General features: G+C 40.6%; 4 protein-coding genes across 4 annotated transcripts; 3 read left to right on the forward strand and 1 right to left on the reverse strand.

Annotated features, from left to right (window-relative positions):
• Window positions 1-5,247: 5,247 nt before the first annotated feature.
• On the reverse strand, window positions 5,248-5,925 carry LOC128892562 (neuropeptide-like 3). The gene is made up of 2 exons (XM_054153100.1): window positions 5,824-5,925; window positions 5,248-5,717 (listed from the first exon to the last, which is right to left on the reverse strand). Exons 1-2 carry the CDS (start codon window positions 5,833-5,835, stop codon window positions 5,469-5,471), a joined length of 261 nt encoding a protein of 86 aa, XP_054009075.1. The 5' UTR covers window positions 5,836-5,925; the 3' UTR covers window positions 5,248-5,468.
• A 4,754-nt stretch (window positions 5,926-10,679) lies between these two features.
• Window positions 10,680-11,670, forward strand: LOC128892560 (NADH-quinone oxidoreductase subunit I 2-like). The gene is made up of 2 exons (XM_054153097.1): window positions 10,680-10,938; window positions 11,284-11,670. The coding sequence occupies exons 1-2, from the start codon at window positions 10,924-10,926 to the stop codon at window positions 11,605-11,607; spliced, it is 339 nt and encodes a 112-aa protein (XP_054009072.1). The 5' UTR covers window positions 10,680-10,923; the 3' UTR covers window positions 11,608-11,670.
• Window positions 11,671-15,669: 3,999 nt separating this feature from the next.
• Window positions 15,670-17,252, forward strand: LOC128892561 (RNA-binding protein 14-like). Its single transcript, XM_054153098.1, has 2 exons — window positions 15,670-15,777; window positions 16,551-17,252. The coding sequence occupies exons 1-2, from the start codon at window positions 15,757-15,759 to the stop codon at window positions 16,824-16,826; spliced, it is 297 nt and encodes a 98-aa protein (XP_054009073.1). The 5' UTR covers window positions 15,670-15,756; the 3' UTR covers window positions 16,827-17,252.
• A 659-nt stretch (window positions 17,253-17,911) lies between these two features.
• On the forward strand, window positions 17,912-20,543 carry LOC128892551 (tubulin beta chain-like). The gene is made up of 5 exons (XM_054153080.1): window positions 17,912-17,968; window positions 18,078-18,542; window positions 19,198-19,502; window positions 19,832-20,129; window positions 20,210-20,543. Exons 1-5 carry the CDS (start codon window positions 17,912-17,914, stop codon window positions 20,426-20,428), a joined length of 1,344 nt encoding a protein of 447 aa, XP_054009055.1. The 3' UTR covers window positions 20,429-20,543.
• The last annotated feature ends 205 nt before the right edge of the window (window positions 20,544-20,748 follow it).

The raw sequence follows: 20,748 nt of genomic DNA on the forward strand, positions 1-20,748 counted from the left end.
CTTCCTACACGAATTTCATTTTACCACACGTCAGTGACAACCGAATTACGTTTATCGTCGTCGATGCGTATTTAGCTAGTGTATTATTAAAAATTAATCGATTTCAACACTCTTGTCTTGCAGTAGAATTACAAACTTTCGTCACATACAATCGACAGAGTCCTCGTGGTTATCATAGCCATTCAGCATAGTCATAGGCATTGTAGTAATCGCAATTCACTGCTGATCCACGCTATTGACACATCGATAACCCACACGGAAACCCTTCTTAATCCTGATGACGTCATCGTTTGTCCATTCAATGGAATTGCGTGTTTCGATTCTCATATCCTGTTCGTCGCGACGGTCAATGGAGTCAATCGGTGCTTCGGATTGGGAGCGGACATTGTTCCCCGTTATTCATTCGAAGGATCAACCGACAAAAGACTTCCCAACTGTTACGCAACTACAACCTCCACCGTTTCTATGATGACGCAGAAGTCCTACCCTCTCTCGCCCTGTCCCTTCGCGCAAAAATTCGATTAATAACGCAAACCGAACTGCACGATTGATTAAAACAAGTCGCGCAGCGTTGGCGTAACTTCCGCCCGTACGAGACTCGGCGAGTTCAAAGCGAAAAGCGAACGACATCTTCGGATCTCCGAACCATTGAAACTTCAGGTAAGAAACTTGTAATTAACGATGAAGTCGTTGACGTGCTTGTACGCTTTCGATACGTTGACGTCACGATCTATTCACTTTTGTCAATTTACCGCTGGAAAAGTATAAAGGCACGCTTGCCACCCGAGACAAAATTCCGTCTGGAGTTCATTAGGATATTATAAACTTCTGGGAAACTAGCTGATGAATCCAGCATTCTGTACGAATAGTTTTCAAATCTGTATGAATAATTTTGTCGTCGCACGCTGGAGCTCCCAGTGGAGATGGTTGCGTCACAGATATGTGACGCTGGTAGCGAATACGATGATATGTTCCCGTAATGATATGTACCAATCACAGGAGGTATGATAAATGATTTAAACACGTTGGCCGTCACGTCACCCGGAAATGGGCGACAGAACTTTTCATTAAGGAATTAAAAAAAAATGCATTCCGATCGTAAGACGAGAATGAAAATAAATTCGGATAGGATTTGTGGATTTAGAGAGGTTAAAAAATAAAATACTACGATAAACGTTAAATCGTCTAATTGGCAGTCTTCGGCAGTCTCGAAACGAAATTTTAACTCGATAGAAATTTTCACGAGTTTTAGTCTGCCAGCCAATGTGTTAAGGGGCTACTTTTAAAGCCAATTTTAATCTACAGTGGGTGTAGAAAGTATTCGTACATCGATCAATTTCCAAAAGAACTATGTGAAATTGTGATTTATTAACTTTTTTTTTTATAAACAATGATATTCTACATATTCTTGGAAATCTCTAGAATATATACAGTACGAAAAGATTCGGTATTTTGTATAAGTGAGAAATCAACAAGAAAAAACAATAAATCGATAGAAATACAGAGGCAATAAGTATTCGTACAAGTGTTAAATTTTTAAAATTTCATTTAAAAAAAAAAACGAAATTTACATTAATTTATAAGTAATTAATACTTCGTGGGATTTCCTTTTGATTTTATAATTACTGCAACTCTTCTAGACATTAAATTATCTATCATAAATTTCGATGTTATTCGGGGAAGGATCTTCTTTCATTCCTCTATTAGAGCATTTTTTAAGTCTTTTTTACCGGAAATTTAATGTTTTCTAATTCCCACGAAGCAATAAACTGATGTGCTTATGTTACAAATTCTACTGTAAATTGTTCGTCATAAGAACCGTGCGAATACTTATTGCTTCTATATTTCTACCAATTTTTCGTATTTTCTTGTTAATTTCGCAAATTATATAAACTAGTAATTGTTGCTTGAACTATATTCTAGAGGTTTCCGAGAATATGTAGAATATCATTGATTATAAAAAAAGGAGTTAATAAACTACAATTTCACACAACAGTTTTTTGGGAAATTGATCGGTGTACGAATACATTCTACACCCACTGTATATTCAGCTTTCCATGAACAAACCTTTAATTTAACTTTTTCATTCCTTCTTCCGTTCCTGGCTATTTCGATTTATCAACAGCAAGCTTTATCCTTGCATAAGTTCGTGAAATACATTCTACATGTGTTCTGTATGCATTCGCGTTCGTACTGTGTAAATGTATGAAATCCACAGTGTGCTTATCATACGAAGAGGAGCGTCTCTGCTGTTCCGGGGTCTTCTGAAATATAGAGGGCCCGTTTCGATCTCGGAGAGGCCCTAGCCTGCGTACAGACGCTACGAATTTAACTTATTTTGCAATGTTATGAATAGAATAATCCGTGCTCACGTAATCGGATTTGTAGAATAACGACGAATCGCGTAACCAGCTCACCGCGATGGATTCTCATTAACGAAAGAGTAAGCAATCGTTGGTAAATACGCTACCGACCCAAGAAGTTTTCCAACGAATAAAAAGAAAACGATTTTCCTTTGAATCAACTGTTAATCACTTCGTACAATGTAAGTAGGCATTTCCTCCAGTTATATTAGACAATTATTTTGCCAAACATTGCATAAAATACTGTACACTTGCTATTCTGGTTGTTAGGGATGTTGTTAGGGCCCACCCAGATAGTATACTAGGTTGTTCCATAATTTCTCGGACACTTGCTGCAAATAAATTATTTCATAGTAATATTATAATCAAACAGTAATTATTCTTTAAAATAAATGCCATCGCTTCTGATAGTTTTCATTCATTTTTCTGCCAATTGTTCAATTCCGATTTGGATCAAATGTCATAAATAGACTGCGGAAGTTTATGCACGATAAATATGTAACATGCATATGCAAAATATGCATGAAAAATATCCAAAATATGCACGAAAAATGTGCAAAATATACACGAATAATTTGAATAAAACGTAGTATAATAAATAATATATTAGTATGTTACAGAATATTCGCTATGTACACATATATAATTTCACAATTATTCTGGTATATCATAATTCGCGTGACAATAAATTACGAGTATTTTTTCCAAAATTAATGGTGTTAGTGGCGGCATTTATGTAGTAGTCTAAATGCGATTTCCTTTTACACTTCACATTTTTATGGCAAATTTTGCAATAAATGCTTCTGCTTATCGTTATCATTATTGTCATTGTCATTAATAGCAAAATTGGAATCGTCTCTGATCCAACTTAGTATTAATGCTTTTCTACTTCTTTTAACTTTTTGCATTTTTAGAGGATTAAGAGACACTTAAATATATTCACTTTTTCTCAGAGATCACATTAACTGCAATAATTGAACTGAAGTATTCGAATTCGAAATACAAACTGTCACACCTAACGGTCGATTAGCAACACAAGGTTACAGAAATATGGTTTCATATGGCCTGTATTTGTTGTAAACACTACACAATTATGATACGAAGGTATGGTGATAGACGAAACTAATTTGTCGAGATAGATATTTCACATAAGTACGATAAATAACATATGCAATATATTATTGCATATGTTTTTGAACATAAATATGCAAAATTAGCAAAATAAAAAATGTATTTTTATAATACTCTAATTTTAAAACAAATTTCTGTCTAGGTCCCATTCTTTTAACTATTTCCTATAAAAATATGCATTTGCATAAACTTCCGCAGTCTAGTCATAAAGAATTTTAATCTCAAAAATTTACGCATCAAGTGTCCGGGAACTTATGGGACGACTTAGTAAATCTACATTTGCAACCCTTAGAAATGCGAACCGGCCGAGTTACAGCCGAAAAACCGCGAAATTTTCAAACTTTTTCAGTTTTGCGAAAAAAATCACCAAAGGAGTACCCTGACGAGAAAAATCATAGTTACCTTTTTTTAAGTAGATAAAATTTCCTACATTTGAGAAGCGTTGGAGCTCTGTAGATCTCTTAGTTCCAGAGATACAGTTCCGCGGGAATTGACAAATTTTCCCAAAACGTAGAAGTTTTAACTTTTGGCCTACTTTTGGCAGATATACAGTGGGTGTAGAATGTATTCGTACACCGATCAATTTCCCAAAAAACTGTTGTGTGAAATTGTAGTTTATTAACTCCTTTTTTTATAATCAATGATATTTTACATATTCTCGGAAACCTCTAGAATATAGTTCAAGCAACAATTACTAGTTTATATAATTTGCGAAATTAACAAGAAAATACGAAAAATTGGTAGAAATATAGAAGCAATAAGTATTCGCACGGTTCTTATGACGAACAATTTACAGTAGAATTTGTAACATAAGCACATCAGTTTATTGCTTCGTGGGAATTAGAAAACATTAAATTTCCGGTAAAAAAGACTTAAAAAATGCTCTAATAGAGGAATGAAAGAAGATCTTACCCCAAATAACATCGACATTTATGATAGTTAATTTAATGCCTAGAAGAGTTGCAGTAATTATAAAATCAAAAGGAAATCCTACGAAGTATTAATTACTTATAAATTTTAAAAATTTAACAATTGTACGAATACTTATTGCTTCTGTATTTCTATCGATTTATTGTTTTTTTTTGTTGATTTCTCACTTATACAAAATACCTAATCTTTTCGTACTGTATGTATTCTAGAGATTTCCAAGAATATGTAGAATATCATTGTTTATAAAGAAAAAAAGTTAATAAATCACAATTTCACATAGTTCTTTTGGAAATTGATGGATGTACGAATACTTTCTACACCCACTGTAGATTAAAATTGGTTTTAAAAGTAACCTTAACATTATACCATTATACCAGTATACCTTAACACATTGGCTGGCAGACTAAAACTCGTGAAAATTTCTATCGAGTTAAAATTTCGTTTCGAGACTGCCGAAGACTGCCAATTAGACGATTTAACGTTTATCGTAGTATTTAATTTTTTAACCTCTCTAAATCCACAAATCCTATCCGAATTTATTTTCATTCTCGTCTTACGATCGGAATGCATTTTAATAAATGCAAGTTAATAAATCACAATTTCACATTGTTCTTTTGGAAATTGATCGTTGTACGAATACTTTCTACACCCACTGTATTGACGTAAATACTCATCCTACACTAAACTCATGAGAAATGAAGTCGCAGCAAATTTAATTACCTTAATTTTAAGACCATTTAAGTGGTCAGCAAATTAACAATATTTTTGGCAACGTTTGGTGTCTAATTACAAAAAGGTTAAAAGTAAATTAAACAGACGAGAATGATGGTTTGCCTTTAAGCGGTTTTATTGATACCGAATCTAAAAGTACATAACATTGATGGTGAATCGAGGATTAAACGATGCATCGCAGAAAGTACAGATACGTGATTAATGATTTTCGTTGTGATTAGAAAATGAGTCGATCGGTTGGTGGTTCGGTCCGTCCGTTCGATCGACCGATCCCAACGATCGGTCGATCGATCGGTGCGTCCTTGTGAGTCCTTAGTAGACGATGTTCTTGTAGATGAGGTTGGGTACGTAGCCGGTGAGAGGAAGCGATGCTGGGTAATTGGTGTAGACGATGGGTCCGCCAATGTTGTAGAGAGGGGACGCTCCTAAGGGGGCGATGTACGGTGTCCCGATGAGAGCAGAGCTCGGAGCTGGCGCTGGAGCCGGTGCTGGAGCTGGTGCCGGAGCCGGGACTGGCGAAGGGGCGGCGGCGGCGATCGCCAATAATCCAGCGAACAACAACTGTACACGAGAAAATTTTGATTAGTTTCCACTACCGATCCTCCTACACGCTCGCCCACTGTAAGCCGACATCGGTCGAACTCGTGGCGAACGTTTCAGGACTCACCGTCTTGAACATGTTGGCTACGTGGAACGAGTGGATGTACTACTGAGCAAGTTGAAAGGATGATGATACTCGAAAACCCCGTGCACGCCGTTTATATAGGGGAAACCGCGACAAAGATTCTCATCTTTCTGCATCCCCTTCTCTTACCCCATGGGGTAGAGGAGGGAGGGAAGCGTTCTTTTTACCCGTTTTCATCGTTCCACGAAGGGCAACAGCCCGCCTTCGAGCAACCCGCGAACGAGATACTACTACACGCTTCCTTCTTGTTGGTCGTAGAATTTTTGTTCGACCGGTCGACCAATCGACGTCTCCCTACGTAGCGAGTCGAGAAAGGTTTTGCCACGGAACGGCCAACTATACCACCTGAATCGCGGATTTGTTCAAGGCTGCGACTCAGGCGTGGTCCAACAATGCGCGTCATTTTCATCTTTCTTTTTTTTCCGAATCCGTGTTCGAACGATATATATATAATTTTTTATTTTGCTTGTAAAACCGCAAACAGGTTTACACTTTTTCTCGATCGACGAGGCGCGTCCTTGTCGACTTTGAGAAAAATTTGCGTCATTCGAGGAGTCTCGTACGGCTTCCTACGGGTGCACAAAGGATCGCCATCTTCGGGCATATGCCGGGAGGGAACGTTGCACGCGTTCCTTGCCCGCCGTCTCCTGGGCGTTCGCTATGCGTCTCAGAAAAACCTCGTTTCTACGTGGAAAGGTGTATTTACGATACGTATACGATAGTAGCGGACTGAAAGTCGAAGGAAGATATTATTCAGGCAGAGTTCTCGAGAGGATGATTCCAGTGGCTCGGGCGGTTCGGATAGCTCATTTAAATTGGATGAAATTAACAGAGATACCGAGGGTGCGGTATCCTGTCGCGGCAGAAATACGAGGTACACCCATGGAAGAGCAAATGCCGTTCCCCCGATACGGACTCGACGAACTTGAACTTGAGAAAAAACCGGGTGCTTTGCCTTGAAGTTGCGCGACCTTGTGGCAAAGAAGAGAAAGAGAGACGGCCGACCAGAGAAGGGATACGGATAACCGGCACCGCGAGTGAGAGGCGGGAAATGTATCGATCGATATCGAATCTCGAAAAAATAGCGTAGAAAAACGTTTCGATGGATGAACGAACGGTTCAAAAATCGACGAACGACGCGCGTGTCCAGAAAAGGGAACGCGTCGCATGAGGCCTTTTCAGGCGACCTCGTGGATCTTGTTGATTATGCATTTTCTTTGTTCGGATATCCTCTGTAATGTGCTCGAATAGATATTAGGCCACACGAGGGTGACGCGTCTCGGTGAATATCGATCGAGAGACACGCGTACGTCTGCCTAGCTAGCCCAACCACTTAAATAAAATTTAAGGAAAAAATTGCATAATAATGCACTATTTATGTGCTCTTCAATTCCGTAAGAAACAAATTTTGTGCTCGCTCCGTTTAATGCAAAAAAGTTTATTTTTAAATGGAGGGGCTGAGTAGACTTCTAGTAAGCCCCTCCCCCACGTATTAATGATAAGCAATATTGACAGAAAAACATGCAGGATTTATGCACTAATTATGCTCTTATGCGCTATCGTATAAGAGCAATTTCGATTTTTGCGCTTCATCCCCCCAGGGACTTCCTCTTTGTGCAAATGCAAGTTTTGTCTCGTAACTTGCTAATATCACTAAAATTTCATTATTCAACTGTACACGATTAATACTCGATTTATGCGTTATTATATTGAATTAATTTCAATTTCTGCGCTCCATCCCTTAAAGAACTTCCCTTTTGGTGCAGGTCTAAATTTTGTCTCCTGACTTGTTAACATTACTTAAATGACATTATTCAATTATGCACGACAGATACTCGAATTAAGTGTTATTATTTAGGTGAGTTTAATTTTTGTGCTTCCTTATTTCAATTTTGCAAGTCATTGACGTTTGCTCGATCTATCTAGTGTGCGTGTTGCGGGCGGTGTGTGCGCGTATGTGTACATACAATTATCAGCATATATCATTTGTACGTTAATGTAAATCATATAGAACATGAAAGGATTTTGGAAAAAATTAATTTAAAACAAAATGACGTACATTTGAAGTTGAAGTTCAATTTTCATTATAAAATGAAGCGATTAAATAGAGAATAAAAAGAAAAGTATACAAGAAAAGAAAAAATCCTTCGATCAGGGACCCGTTAATCTAATATATTTTCTAAATCTACCTTTATTTTTGTTTTCAGGTACACCAGTTTGGAGAAATCTTGCTCACCTCAAACAAAATGGCCACCCACACCATCCCCTGTTACGACGAAATGAATGAACCTTTTTTTAAAACAAAAATTTGTTTATAGTTCTTTAAGATATATTTTGTCATATATTTAAATTTCATTAATAAACATTATTATTTAATACCTGAAAAAAAAACACTCAAGAAAGTGTCCGTTTTCATTTACCTGACTGCGACTAACCCCTTAATCGAAATTGCTCTTACACGATAGCGCATAATTAGCGCATAAATTCTGCGTGTTTTTCTGTCAATATTGCTTATCATTAATATGTGGGAGGGCTTACTGGCAGCCTACTCAGCCCCCCAATTTAAATAAATTTTTTTGCATTAAACGAAGCGAGCGTACAATTTTTTTCTTACGAATTTGAAGAGCGCATAAATAGTGCATTATCATGCAATTTTTTTCCTTAAATTTCATTTAAGTGGGGGGGGGGGGGGCAGCTAGGCAGACGTGACCCGCGTACGCGATCCCCGAAATAAGTGAACAAAAACAAGCGAAGCTGTTCTGTTCAGTTCTGCCATGCCGTGGGTGGCGTAAATATGTATCGATCAATAAACGTATTATATGTATATTACATCCTCGATTTGTGTTTATTTTGTCTCGTTGAAACGGAGATCGATATTAAAAATAACGAATAGTTGGATCGATCTGATCGCTACTGTTAACGCGAGAAACTCTATTGTTTCTAGATAGTTGATTATTGGCTCGATACGACTAAAAATATTCAAGTCGACGAGTTCTGCTCAATTTCGAACGAGTTCAACGAAACACAAGAGGAAAGGTTGGTTTACGTATCGGTCGTAAGATTTTTTTTAGAGGGGAGGAGCGTCTTCCGAAAGGTTTGGAGACCAGTGCTCTAAAGCCAGAACCTGTTAAATTATGGTTATGTCCGAGACAAGGCTTGTTTGTCCGCCTTAGCACGAGCGGCAGAGCATGGCCGAAACGTCAATTAATTCTTGCGTTATTTTTGTTTTGACGCTCGACACTCGAAACTCATTAATTAATTTAATGGGGACATGACTTCGCTCCCGGAGCTAAATTGTGTACGCGTTATCGTATCGCGGGTAAATGATGTGCCTCATAAATACCATTTTTACTAATTTTTCAGAACGTTAAGCACTCGTGTAGATTATTGTTTCATGGTATTGGGTCGAGTAATGTCATCATTTCTGTCAATGGATATCGATGGAATAATAACTGAATAGAAATATAAAAATAAAATAATAGCAGTAGCTCCAACATGTTCTTCAAGGGTCTGGGTTGGTACCTGTGCCTGAGGCCCACACCAGACCCCTCCCGAAGGTTACCACTGGTAAATAGGAGTTCTTACTCTAACAAACCCTCCAAAGCCGACTAAACCCGAAAATGGAGAAGCTAGCCCTCTCCGATATTACTTCTCATCGAGGCAAGTACTTGGAGCCCACGTAAAACTGTAATCACGAGCAGTAGAGCAAATAAGTGTTGCACTTGGGTTCAATGTTGCATAAGCCAGCAATACCAGGGTAGAGCCGGAATAAAATAACAAGGCAATGTAATAATTAAAATAAAAATAGTAAACAAGGAACGATCGCGTACTCGTTCTGGCCATCTCGGGGAAAAGTTCGTCGCGGTCCAGTAGGATAACGCGGCATCGAAGGTGAGGGTAGCGAAAAGTAGATTAAAGGTATTTGCAGGTAGATCGGATCGTGTGGGAAGCGAAACAATTCGCGTAATCGGTCAGCCGGCTGGCGTTATAACCTTGTTATGTGTTCCAACCGGACGGGCCCGTAGTCGCGGGGGTTATACAATTTCTCGACATGCTTGCTTACATAATTCCGCCATACCCGAAGCGTTCGGCTTCGTGTCTCTCTTTCGATCAAGGTCACCGAAATCGATCGATCCACGCGGGCTGGATCGCGCCTACGAGACGCGAGCCGATTGAAAATGCGCTCTAACCCAAAGTAGGGAAGCTCCCTCCTGGTTAGCTGCCGCGCGAAAACGCCGCGAACGGATCGCGCGCGGCATTTCAATGGCGAGCGCAACGAACGAAATCGATACGAATGTGGCCGTACGCGTACAAAGACCGGCGGGGGCTTTCGCAAGTAACGCTCTTCGATTTTCGTAAGCCAGCAATACCAGGGTAGAGCCGGAATAAAATAACAAGGCAATGTAATAATTAAAATAAAAATAGTAAACAAGGAACGATCGCGCACTCGTTCTGACCATCTCGGGGAAAAGTTCGTCGCGGTCCAGTAGGATAACGCGGCATCGAAGGTGAGGGTAGCGAAAAGTAGATTAAAGGTATTTGCAGGTAGATCGGATCGTGTGGGAAGCGAAACAATTCGCGTAATCGGTCAGCCGGCTGGCGTTATAACCTTGTTATGCGTTCCAACCGGACGGGCACGTAGTCGCGGGGGTTATACAATTTCTCGACATGCTTGTTTACATAATTCCGCCATATCCGAAGCGTTCTGCTTCGTGTCTCTCTTTCGATCAAGGTCACCGAAATCGATCGATCTACGCGCGCTGGATCGCGCCTACGAGACGCGAGCCGATTGAAAATGCGCTCTAACCCAAAGTAGGGAAGCTCCCTCCTGGTTAGCTGCCGCGCGAAAACGCCGCGAACGGTTCGCGCGCGGCATTTCAATGGCGAGCGCAACGAACGAAATCGATACGAATGTGGCCGTACGCGTACAAAGACCGGCGGGGGCTTTCGCAAGTCGGGGGCAACGCTCTTCGATTTTCGTAAGCCACGCGCGGACAAGAGCGGTGGACATTGGTATAAAGTGAGGGCGCTCGGACGTCTCTTCACTCGTCCCAGAGGTACCGAATCGATAGCAAGTTCAACATGTTCAAGTTAGCGGTAAGTGGCCGAGGATGACACGGTGGGATTATTCCGATGTTTTTCGTTCGGAGCTTTTCGCCCCTCGAGACTCGATACGAGAACGAGAGACTTTCACATGAGCAACCGGAAGAGCCTTCGCGGCGAACGGTTGCCCTGTCACCGAGAGGTCAGCATCCACGTGGCCGTGTGAAAGGACCCTTGTTCTCGCTAGAAAGACTTTTGGGAGGCTCGGTGGAATTCTTCAGGGGATGTCAGACGTTTTCAAAGCGACGAGTGTGACAACCTCTGGGTTAAACACGTCGCAATTGAAAGGGGATGGGAAAATCGAATACACATATTGAACCAGTACTTTTTTCTTTGCAGTGCATCGTCCTTTCAATGGCAGCCGTGGCGTTCGCCGGCGTGATCCCAGCGGCCCCACTGGTCGCAGCTCCTGCGGTGGCAGCGGCACCGCTTGCAGCTGTTCCAGCACCCATCGTAACCGCTAGGAGTAGCCAAGTCGTCGCTAGGAACTACAACACGTTCGCTGCTGCTCCTCTCGCTGCTGCTCCTCTCGCTGCTGCTCCTCTTGCGGCCGTGCACGCAGCCGTACCAGCAGCGGCTGCCGCACCGTTTACCTTCGCCGCACACGCTGCACCCCTGTCATACGCTCCATTCGCCTACGCTGCACCGTTCGCGTTTCCTTGAACACGATTCTTCATCTCTCCTCTCAACCACGTTTTTGTTTAATGAAATAAATTGCAAATCTACATAGAACACAACGGCCTTTTCTATCGTTTCTGTCAGCCTAACCTGTGCCTCCTAATTCCTTTGTCACATTATATCTCCATGTGACTGGAATCAAGACAAAAGTCGAGAGATTTATTTAAAAAATAAATGATCTGATAGGTATTACATTATATCTTCATGTGACTCGAGTCAAGATGAAAGTCGAGAGTTTTATTTAAAAAATAAATGATCTAATAGGTAGCACATTATATCTTCATGTTACTCAGGTGAAGATGAAAGTCGAGGGTTTTATTTAAAAAATAAATGATCTAATAGGTAGTACATTATATTTCTATGTGACTCGAGTCAAGATGAAAGTCGAGAGTTTTATTTAAAAAATAAATGATCTAATAGGTAGCACATTATATCTTCATGTTACTCAGGTGAAGATGAAAGTCGAGGGATTTATTTAAAAAATAAATGATCTGATAGGTAGCACATTATATTTCTATGTGACTCGAGTCAAGATGAAAGTCGAGAGTTTCATTTAAAAAATAAATGATCTAATAGGTATTACATTATATCTTCATGTTACTCATGTGAAGATGAAAGTCGAGGGTTTTATTTAAAAAAATGTGAATTACGTTTTTAAATTATATTTACTTTCATTGGGATTGGAAAGCAAATATATCATAATAATCAAGTTCAATTATTTACTGAAGAAATGGGGTTCCTATCGCAGTCAAAGACCTTACTCTACCTGTAACAGGGATTTATTACGAAATGCTCCACCTAAGAAGAACAAAATAATTAGTTCTTTTCCCTAACATTTTCTGAAAATTAACAACTAATATACCATGATAAATCAAAGAAAGAAATAGTAAAAAACATTGTTCTACTCTTCTTTCTTTAACATTGTGTCTAGTTTCACTCTAACTTTCCATGTCCACCACCTAACGGCGATTCTTCAGGAACAAAGTTACTGTAACGGAATGGCTTCGATTAAGGTCTTCGATTAGTTCAACTCGCGCGTGTCCGTGGCTTCGTTACACCACGCGAAGGTGACGTCGCGCAACGTCACGATCCGACAGCAACTAACAACGTCCGCGTTTCGAACTCTGACGAAACAACAATAGCGCGGCGACTACTCGCTCGTGTTGCATCACGCGAGTCCAGGAATTTCGACTAGTAACGAAGGTCGTCAAAGGCTGCGTAATTATTGCCGTTTGGAAGCCTTTGGCCGCACAACTGCCAACCATGGGTCAGGATTCTCATTGGAATAAAAAATGAAACGAGTCTACTGCACGAGAGCCTGGATCGTTGCATGAAATAGACAGGTGGTCATTAAGTATTAATTCATTACTAATAAATAAGGTTGAGGATAGTAGTAACGATAGTCTGCATAGACTTATTATTCGCTAAAGTCGAGTACCTCGATTATTGCCGACAAGAGTTTCAGCTCCTATTTTCTGGAATAATCAGACCCTACTAAGTAGGGTCAATTAATCAATTTTAAACCCGTTCAGGCTCCTATGCAGGCTTCCTATGCAGCATCGATCTTTGACACGTGCAGAAAGTGCAAGGACGGTGCGACGATACCGAAGAGCACGATAAAAATACGAGCGAAAGTCGCTAAAACGAGAAGCAGGTTGTTAAACGAGACGCCGGCCCGCTGCTCCGATGGAATTCGAGTCACGTTCGGTGAACGATCTTCGAAACTTACGATGTCACAATCAGTCGTTTGTCGTCGTAGAACGTATGCCCGTGTTTCGTATTTAGAACGTGAACGAGCCGCGCCCAAACATGTATCGCTCGTTCACGTTAAAACACGAGCGAAGCGATCGTTGTCGCTGTCATTTGGATGATTACATCAACCGCGGGATCTTAATTATTCCCGGACGCGTTTGATTTAATCTGTCCATCCGCAAGGGAAGCAGGATGAGAGAAGATATCGATTAATTTACAGGTGAACACTTTGATTATTCGGATCCTCTTTTTAGATTGGGACGCCAGGATCTGCGAAGACTCCTGAGGGATTTAGATGATACTATGAATTTGTACGTTGTCTATAGATTGCTATGCTTTCGTTACTATTGCTTTGAGTGCTAGATACTCATGGTCGATACTTGTGGACGGAATTCTTTTGTGATTATTATATCGAAACATTAAAGTGTAGGTCTTAACATGAATATTAATGAATCTGAATATTCGAACTAATAAATAGAATGACATGAAACGTCATTGATAGTGTCTCAAGTAAATAAAAAAAATTGACAAATGCATAGATGCGTTCATAGATCATATCGATAACTTTTTCTATGAACCTTTTTCTAGGTATATGCGTCCATAGAACTCGAAGGATTGATGGATAACTTTTGTTCAATTTAATTAATATTAGGTATTTACCAAGCATCAATGTATCGAGCACTTAACCCTCGTCCCTTAGATGAGAATGATGAAGACATTTTTGTGGAGTTCTCGTCCCTGGATTAAGGTAGTTTTCCATGAATTTATTATTCGATTAGCCTTTAATTGCCCTAAGTTACGAATTTGATACCGGACTTTTAAATCGAATCATACACTTGCATTTGGTTTGTTTTCAATATTTAGCTGTATGTATGTTGCCATTGGATAATGTCCTTTTGAACAAAAGTTAAAAAAATAAACGTCAGCTGTCAAAATTGTTCCATGTTGTTCCAAAGTTGTTCCGTGAGTTTATTATTTGATTATGATTGGAGCCTTTAATTGCCCTAAGTTACGAATTTGATACCGAACTTTCAAATCGAATCGTACACCTGCAATTGGTTTGTTTTTAATATTTAGCTGTATGTATGTTACCATTGAATAATGTCCTTTTGAACAAAAGTTAAAAAAAATAAACGTCAGCTGTCAAAACTGTTCAAATAATAAGTACATTGATATATTTTTTTAAATTTAATTTTGGAAAATCAGCCTTTCAAGGGTTAAAGTAAGACGGTACTTTCACAAAAGTTTCCAATTGTTCCCAATCATACATTTCAACGTGACTATTGAAACAACTACCTTAAGGGGGTATCCTGAATTAGGAGGTCTAAAAAAAACGGTTTTCCGTGAATATTTTTGGGGTGGAAAAAAATAATTAATTCTATCGAATTTTTATCCTATTTTCATACATATTTGAGTAGTCTGTAGAAATTTTTTCAACAAGAAATATTCAAATTGAGTCCACTGTGACGCACATTTGTAGAGCACCTCACAATTAAAACCTCCTATCGGCGGGAAAGATGCAGGTCGTAATTTTGGTTTGACACAAAAAAAACCAAAAGAAATTTTCATTTTCCTACATTTTTTTTCTATGTGAACTAAGAAAAACCCGCAAAAATGGTGAAATGTAAAATTACTGCAAGTTTGAAAAACAGGACGAGTACTTCGGATGAAAAAAATCACTTTAGCTTGATAAAAAAGTCGTTTAACATTTTTTTGTATGAATTTTTTTAGTTCACATAGAAGAAAAATGTATGAAAATGAACATTTCTTTTGGTTTTTTTGTGTCAAACCAAAATTACGACCTGCATCTTTCCCGCCGATAGGAGGTTTTAATTATGAGGTGCTCTGCAAATGTGCATCACAGTCGACTCAATTTGAATATTTCTTGTTGAAAAAATTTCTACAGACTACTCAAATATGTACGAAAATATAGTACAAAGTTCGATAGAATTAATTATTTGTTTCCATCCTAACAAAATTCACGAAAAACTGCTTTTTTAGACCACCTAATTAAGGATACCCCTTCAAACAGTCTCGGATCTCGACGTACAGAGTCGCGAAGACGATCTATCCATGACGGATGAACACCTCGAATTCGAATCGTTCCTACGAAGTACCGATTCGGTCGTAGATCTGGTTGCCAATGAAAGTGGCAAACGCAGGCGTGGCCTAAAAGGAGCAAAGGTAATCCGGTATTCAGAAGCGCGTACCCATGGCATCGTGCCTCGTAATGCTATTGCGTTGCCCCCCCCCCCCCTCGTTCTCGTAGTGGGAGTATATTGTTGGCCGAAACCACCTATAAAAGAGGTCTTGTTAATCGTAATGGTAGCACAGTTTCTTTAGCGATCCACTCCAACTACTTCCAAGCCAACCACAAGCACAATGTCTGCCATCAAAATGTTGGTAAGTTGTTCGACGAACGGTGATTACGCTACCTTAACCGAAACTAGGAGTTAACCCTTTGCACGATAAGTGATTTGACCATAGCTGGTCTCAGAAGCTGATGTTGCGACTCAGTGGGGCCTCTGGAGTCCTCTATGTTAAGTTCAAAGTGCAAAGCATTGAAGCTCTAGGCAGAAGAGTGTTAGGGTTTAACCCTTTACACTCAAGGCGATCTGGACATAGTGAGTCTATGGAGCTGATGCTGTGACTCAGTGGAGCCTCTGGAATCCTCTATGCTAAGTTCAGAGTGCAAAGGATTAAACTTCTAGGCAGAAGGATGTTAGGATTTAACCCTTTGCACTTCAGGCGATCTGGACATAGTGAGTCTATAGAGCTGATGCTTTGACTCAGTGCAGCCGCTGGAGTTCTCTATGCTAAATTCAGAGTGCAAAGGATTAAATCTGTAGGCAGAAGAGTGCTAGGGTTTAACCCTTTGCACCCCAGGCGATCTGGATATTGAGTTTATGGAGCTGATGCTGTGACTCAGTGGAGCCTCTGGAGTTCTCTATGCTAAATTCAGAGTGTAAAGGAAACTCTACCCAGAAGAGTGTTAGGTTCTAACCCTTTCCATTACAAATGATTCGACCATAACTGGCCCCAACAGCTTAAGCTGCGACCCAGTGGGGCCTCTGGAGTCCCCTACGCAAAGTTCAGAGTGGAAAGGATTTTACCTCCAGGGAGAAGAGTGAATCCTCGAACCGGATACTAAATTTGGACATTTTCCTTGTTTCTAGGTTCTCTTCGCCGGCTTGATCGCCGTCTGCTCGGCTGGTTTGTTGCCCGCGGCGTACACGGCACCGATCCCAGCGGCCCTGACAGTAGGAACTTATGCTAGCAGCTACAACGCACACGCGATCAATCATGCGATAGCTGCACCATACATCGCTAGCCCCGTGGTCGCTCATGCCGCTGCCCCGGTCGCCCATGTCGCCTACCCTGGCCTGTCAGCCGCCTATGCCAGCCTACCTGCCGCCTATTCGGGAGTACCAGTCTTCGCAGGCAGACGCTGAAACCTGTACTCATTCTACCACTCGAGGACGATCGTCGACAAACATCCGGCTACGTTCAAACACCTCAGCCACGAAACAATCGATTAACCTTCGATTGTATCTTTTCTTCTCCGAGCCTGGTCACCTTCTGCGATGGCCATTAAACATCTGAAGCACCATCGAATACAACGTCTTATGGTGTTCGCGTTATCGTCCTCGACGTGTTCCTCTTTCTCTGCAAAATTAATCGGCGATTCTGTTAGTCTTAAATCTACGCAAAAATAAAAAATTATTCGTCTTACCTATACAGTATCTTGTCATTTCTGTGCACGTTACCCTGTCTACTTAATAAATAAAAAGAGAAATGAAAGAAACTCTTTTATAAAGGGAATCGAACGTAGGCAAAAAGTGTTAGAAAATGATGGAAATTATTTTGTTCATTGGTGTTTAAAATTTCTTTAATAAATAAATGTTGATAAAATTTTGATTACTTTTCGCTCTCCTTGATATTATAAATCATTTGATGTTTAATTTAAAGAGTTTACTATTTCGTAAGAGTTATAAGTAGACTGCGGATCCTTATGCAAAATAAAATCTTCGCGAAGGTGCCTGGAAAAATTCAACCTAAATAGGAATTCATTTTATTCTGGAAATATTATAACGTGAACTTTACTTTCAATCTTTTTTATATTCTTGCATATTGTTTGCATTTTGTAGATTCTTGTACGTTCAAATTTTCTATAAATGCATAAAGATCCGCAGTCTAGTTATAAGTATCGATAGATCAAACTTCGTATCATTGTCGTTCAGCATTAAACCGAACGAGCTGAATCGACGAATCGCGAAACAAAATCTCCAAGGCAACCGAAGAACAAACGACGATTCGTTGATCGCCATCGCCGAGTTCGAGCCTTTCCGTTTTCGTACGCTCGACAAGAACTCAGGCACTACGCGAACCTTTTCCGCGTTCGAACTTGGTATCAATCGGTATCTAAAAATCGTGCAAACAGCCAGAGTCCCATCGGAAGAAGATTTCATCGAGTGGAAAGAGAAGAGAACGATCGAAAGGCTTCGCTAGAAAAAGGAGGAGGCAGACGTTTTAGAAAATGCGTGAAATCGTTCATCTCCAAGCTGGTCAATGCGGTAATCAAATAGGAGCAAAGGTATCGCCGTTCAGGTCAATTAGTATCTTTTACGAGATGATCGAGGGGCGTCTTTAGGGTGACGATTCGCCTATAATCAACTCTGATCACCCTTCTTTGTTATCAACAGTTCTGGGAGGTGATCTCCGACGAACACGGCATCGATCCAACAGGCACTTATCACGGTGACTCGGATCTTCAGCTCGAGCGTATAAACGTCTACTACAACGAAGCGTCCGGGGGAAAGTATGTTCCTAGAGCGATTCTGGTCGACCTCGAGCCCGGCACCATGGACGCGGTTCGCTCGGGACCGTTCGGTCAGATATTTCGACCGGACAATTTTGTTTTCGGCCAGAGCGGGGCTGGGAACAATTGGGCCAAGGGTCACTACACAGAAGGCGCGGAACTCGTCGATTCCGTACTCGACGTTGTTCGCAAGGAGGCGGAGAGTTGCGATTGCTTACAGGGTTTCCAGCTAACTCATTCCCTCGGCGGCGGAACAGGGGCTGGAATGGGAACGCTGCTAATTTCCAAGATCCGCGAAGAGTATCCCGACAGAATCATGATGACGTTCAGCGTTGTCCCATCCCCGAAGGTACTTTATTCTAAATATTCTCGACTTGTCCTTCGCGTCAACCCTTTGATCCCAGACGACTTGCGTTAGAAATTCTAAGGATAGCGTCGTAAAACACTAGTTTAAAAAAATATCACCTTATAGAGGATGATAAGATGAGACTTTTTTATATTTACAGTTTGTTCATACAACGTTTAATTTCAAAAATAAAAATTACAAACTTAAAAATTCCTCTGAATCTAATTTTTGGGGATGAATATATACGCCCTTCGCAGTCAAAGAATTAGGGAACGTTTGTTTGCCTTATAGAGGATGACAAGATGAGACTTTTTTATATTTACAGTTTGTTAATACAACGTTTAGTTTCAAAGCTAAAAATTACAAATTTAAAAATTCCTCTGAATCTAATTTTTGGAGATGAATATATACGCCCTTCGCAGTCAAAGGGTTAACGAATGTTCAACTTATAGAGGATGATAAGATGAAACTTTTGTATATTTACAGTTTGTTCATACAACGTTTAGTTTCAAAAATAAAAATTACAAACTTAGAAGTCTTTTATAAGGTGATACGTAAAATTGATTTTACAAATTTAAAAGTTGCTCCGAATCTAATTTTTGGGAATGAATATATACGCCCTTCGCAGTCAAAAGGTTAACGAATGTTCTCTTTACAGGTGTCTGACACCGTGGTGGAGCCCTACAACTGCACTTTGTCCGTGCACCAGCTGGTCGAGAACACGGATGAATCTTACTGCATCGACAACGAAGCCCTCTATGATATCTGTTTCCGCACGTTGAAATTGACCACGCCAACTTACGGCGATTTGAATCATTTAGTAAGCGCTACGCTCAGCGGCGTGACTACCTGTCTGAGATTCCCTGGCCAGTTGAACGCTGATCTGCGCAAACTGGCAGTAAACATGGTGCCATTTCCGCGATTGCACTTCTTCATTCCTGGCTTCGCACCTTTAACGTCCAGGTAAAGCAACCAGCGATCTAATAATAAATCAACCGCTACAGTATGAGCTTCTACAGTTATAATAAAATACAAAATATTATTTGGCTGTTTGGAAATTTAACGTGAATTTTTGTTAGGTGGTACAGGTCTGAATATATCAAAAGGTTGAAAACAAATATATATACAACCCTTGAAAGGTGGTAACCTTGTAAAAAAAAACGATACCCACGTAATTCAATAAATATGTATAATAAATTCAAATGCGCCTTTGAATATTTATACAAAATTGGGACGAACTTTCTGGATAATCCAATGCAAAATAATACATTTCAATATTTCTATTCCGACAGAGGCTCGCAGCAGTACAGAGCCCTCACGGTACCGGAACTCACGCAGCAAATGTTCGACGCGAAGAACATGATGGCGGCCTGCGATCCTCGTCACGGTCGTTACCTGACCGTAGCAGCGGTTTTCCGTGGAAGGATGTCTATGAAGGAAGTGGACGAGCAGATGCTCAACATTCAGAACAAAAACAGCAGCTACTTCGTCGACTGGATACCCAGTAACGTTAAAACCGCCGTGTGCGACATCCCACCTCGCGGGCTGAAGATGTCTGCGACTTTTATCGGAAATTCGACGGCTATTCAGGTAAATCTGGACGGTAAATCAGGTAAATCGGGGCATAGCTGCAGCCCAGAAACACGATACTAAACGAAATTCGATTTCAGGAACTGTTCAAGAGAGTTTCGGAGCAGTTCACCGCGATGTTCAGGCGGAAGGCGTTCTTGCATTGGTACACGGGAGAGGGTATGGACGAGATGGAATTCACGGAGGCCGAAAGCAACATGAACGACCTGGTGTCCGAATACCAGCAGTATCAAGAGGCCACCGCCGAGGAGGAGGGCGAATTCGACGAGGAGGAAGAGGGCGAGGGTGAAAACCAGTGAGACCGATTCGCCCCGTGATAATACGACGCGGATTTCGTTCTTTGTGGGAACGTGCATCGCTTTACGTTTCGTCCGTTTCGTTACGTTTGGGACGGTCAGTTTCTTTTGTCCGGTTTTCATTTTTATCGATCGTGATCCTATCCCTCCGTTCAACTCTGTCGCACACATCAAACGTATGTACACTCGAATACAGACGCATCTCCGATATCCCTCTGTCCGTCCATCTACTTAACCATTGTATCAGCGTTAACGTATCGTTTCAAGCAGCTCGCTTTGTGTTTGTAATTTAATTCTTTGTTCTTTTCCGAGCAAACTCGCTC

This window comes from Hylaeus anthracinus, unplaced genomic scaffold (assembly GCF_026225885.1).
Source record: "Hylaeus anthracinus isolate JK02 unplaced genomic scaffold, UHH_iyHylAnth1.0_haploid 12002, whole genome shotgun sequence".
Taxonomy (NCBI): Eukaryota; Metazoa; Arthropoda; class Insecta; order Hymenoptera; family Colletidae; genus Hylaeus; species Hylaeus anthracinus.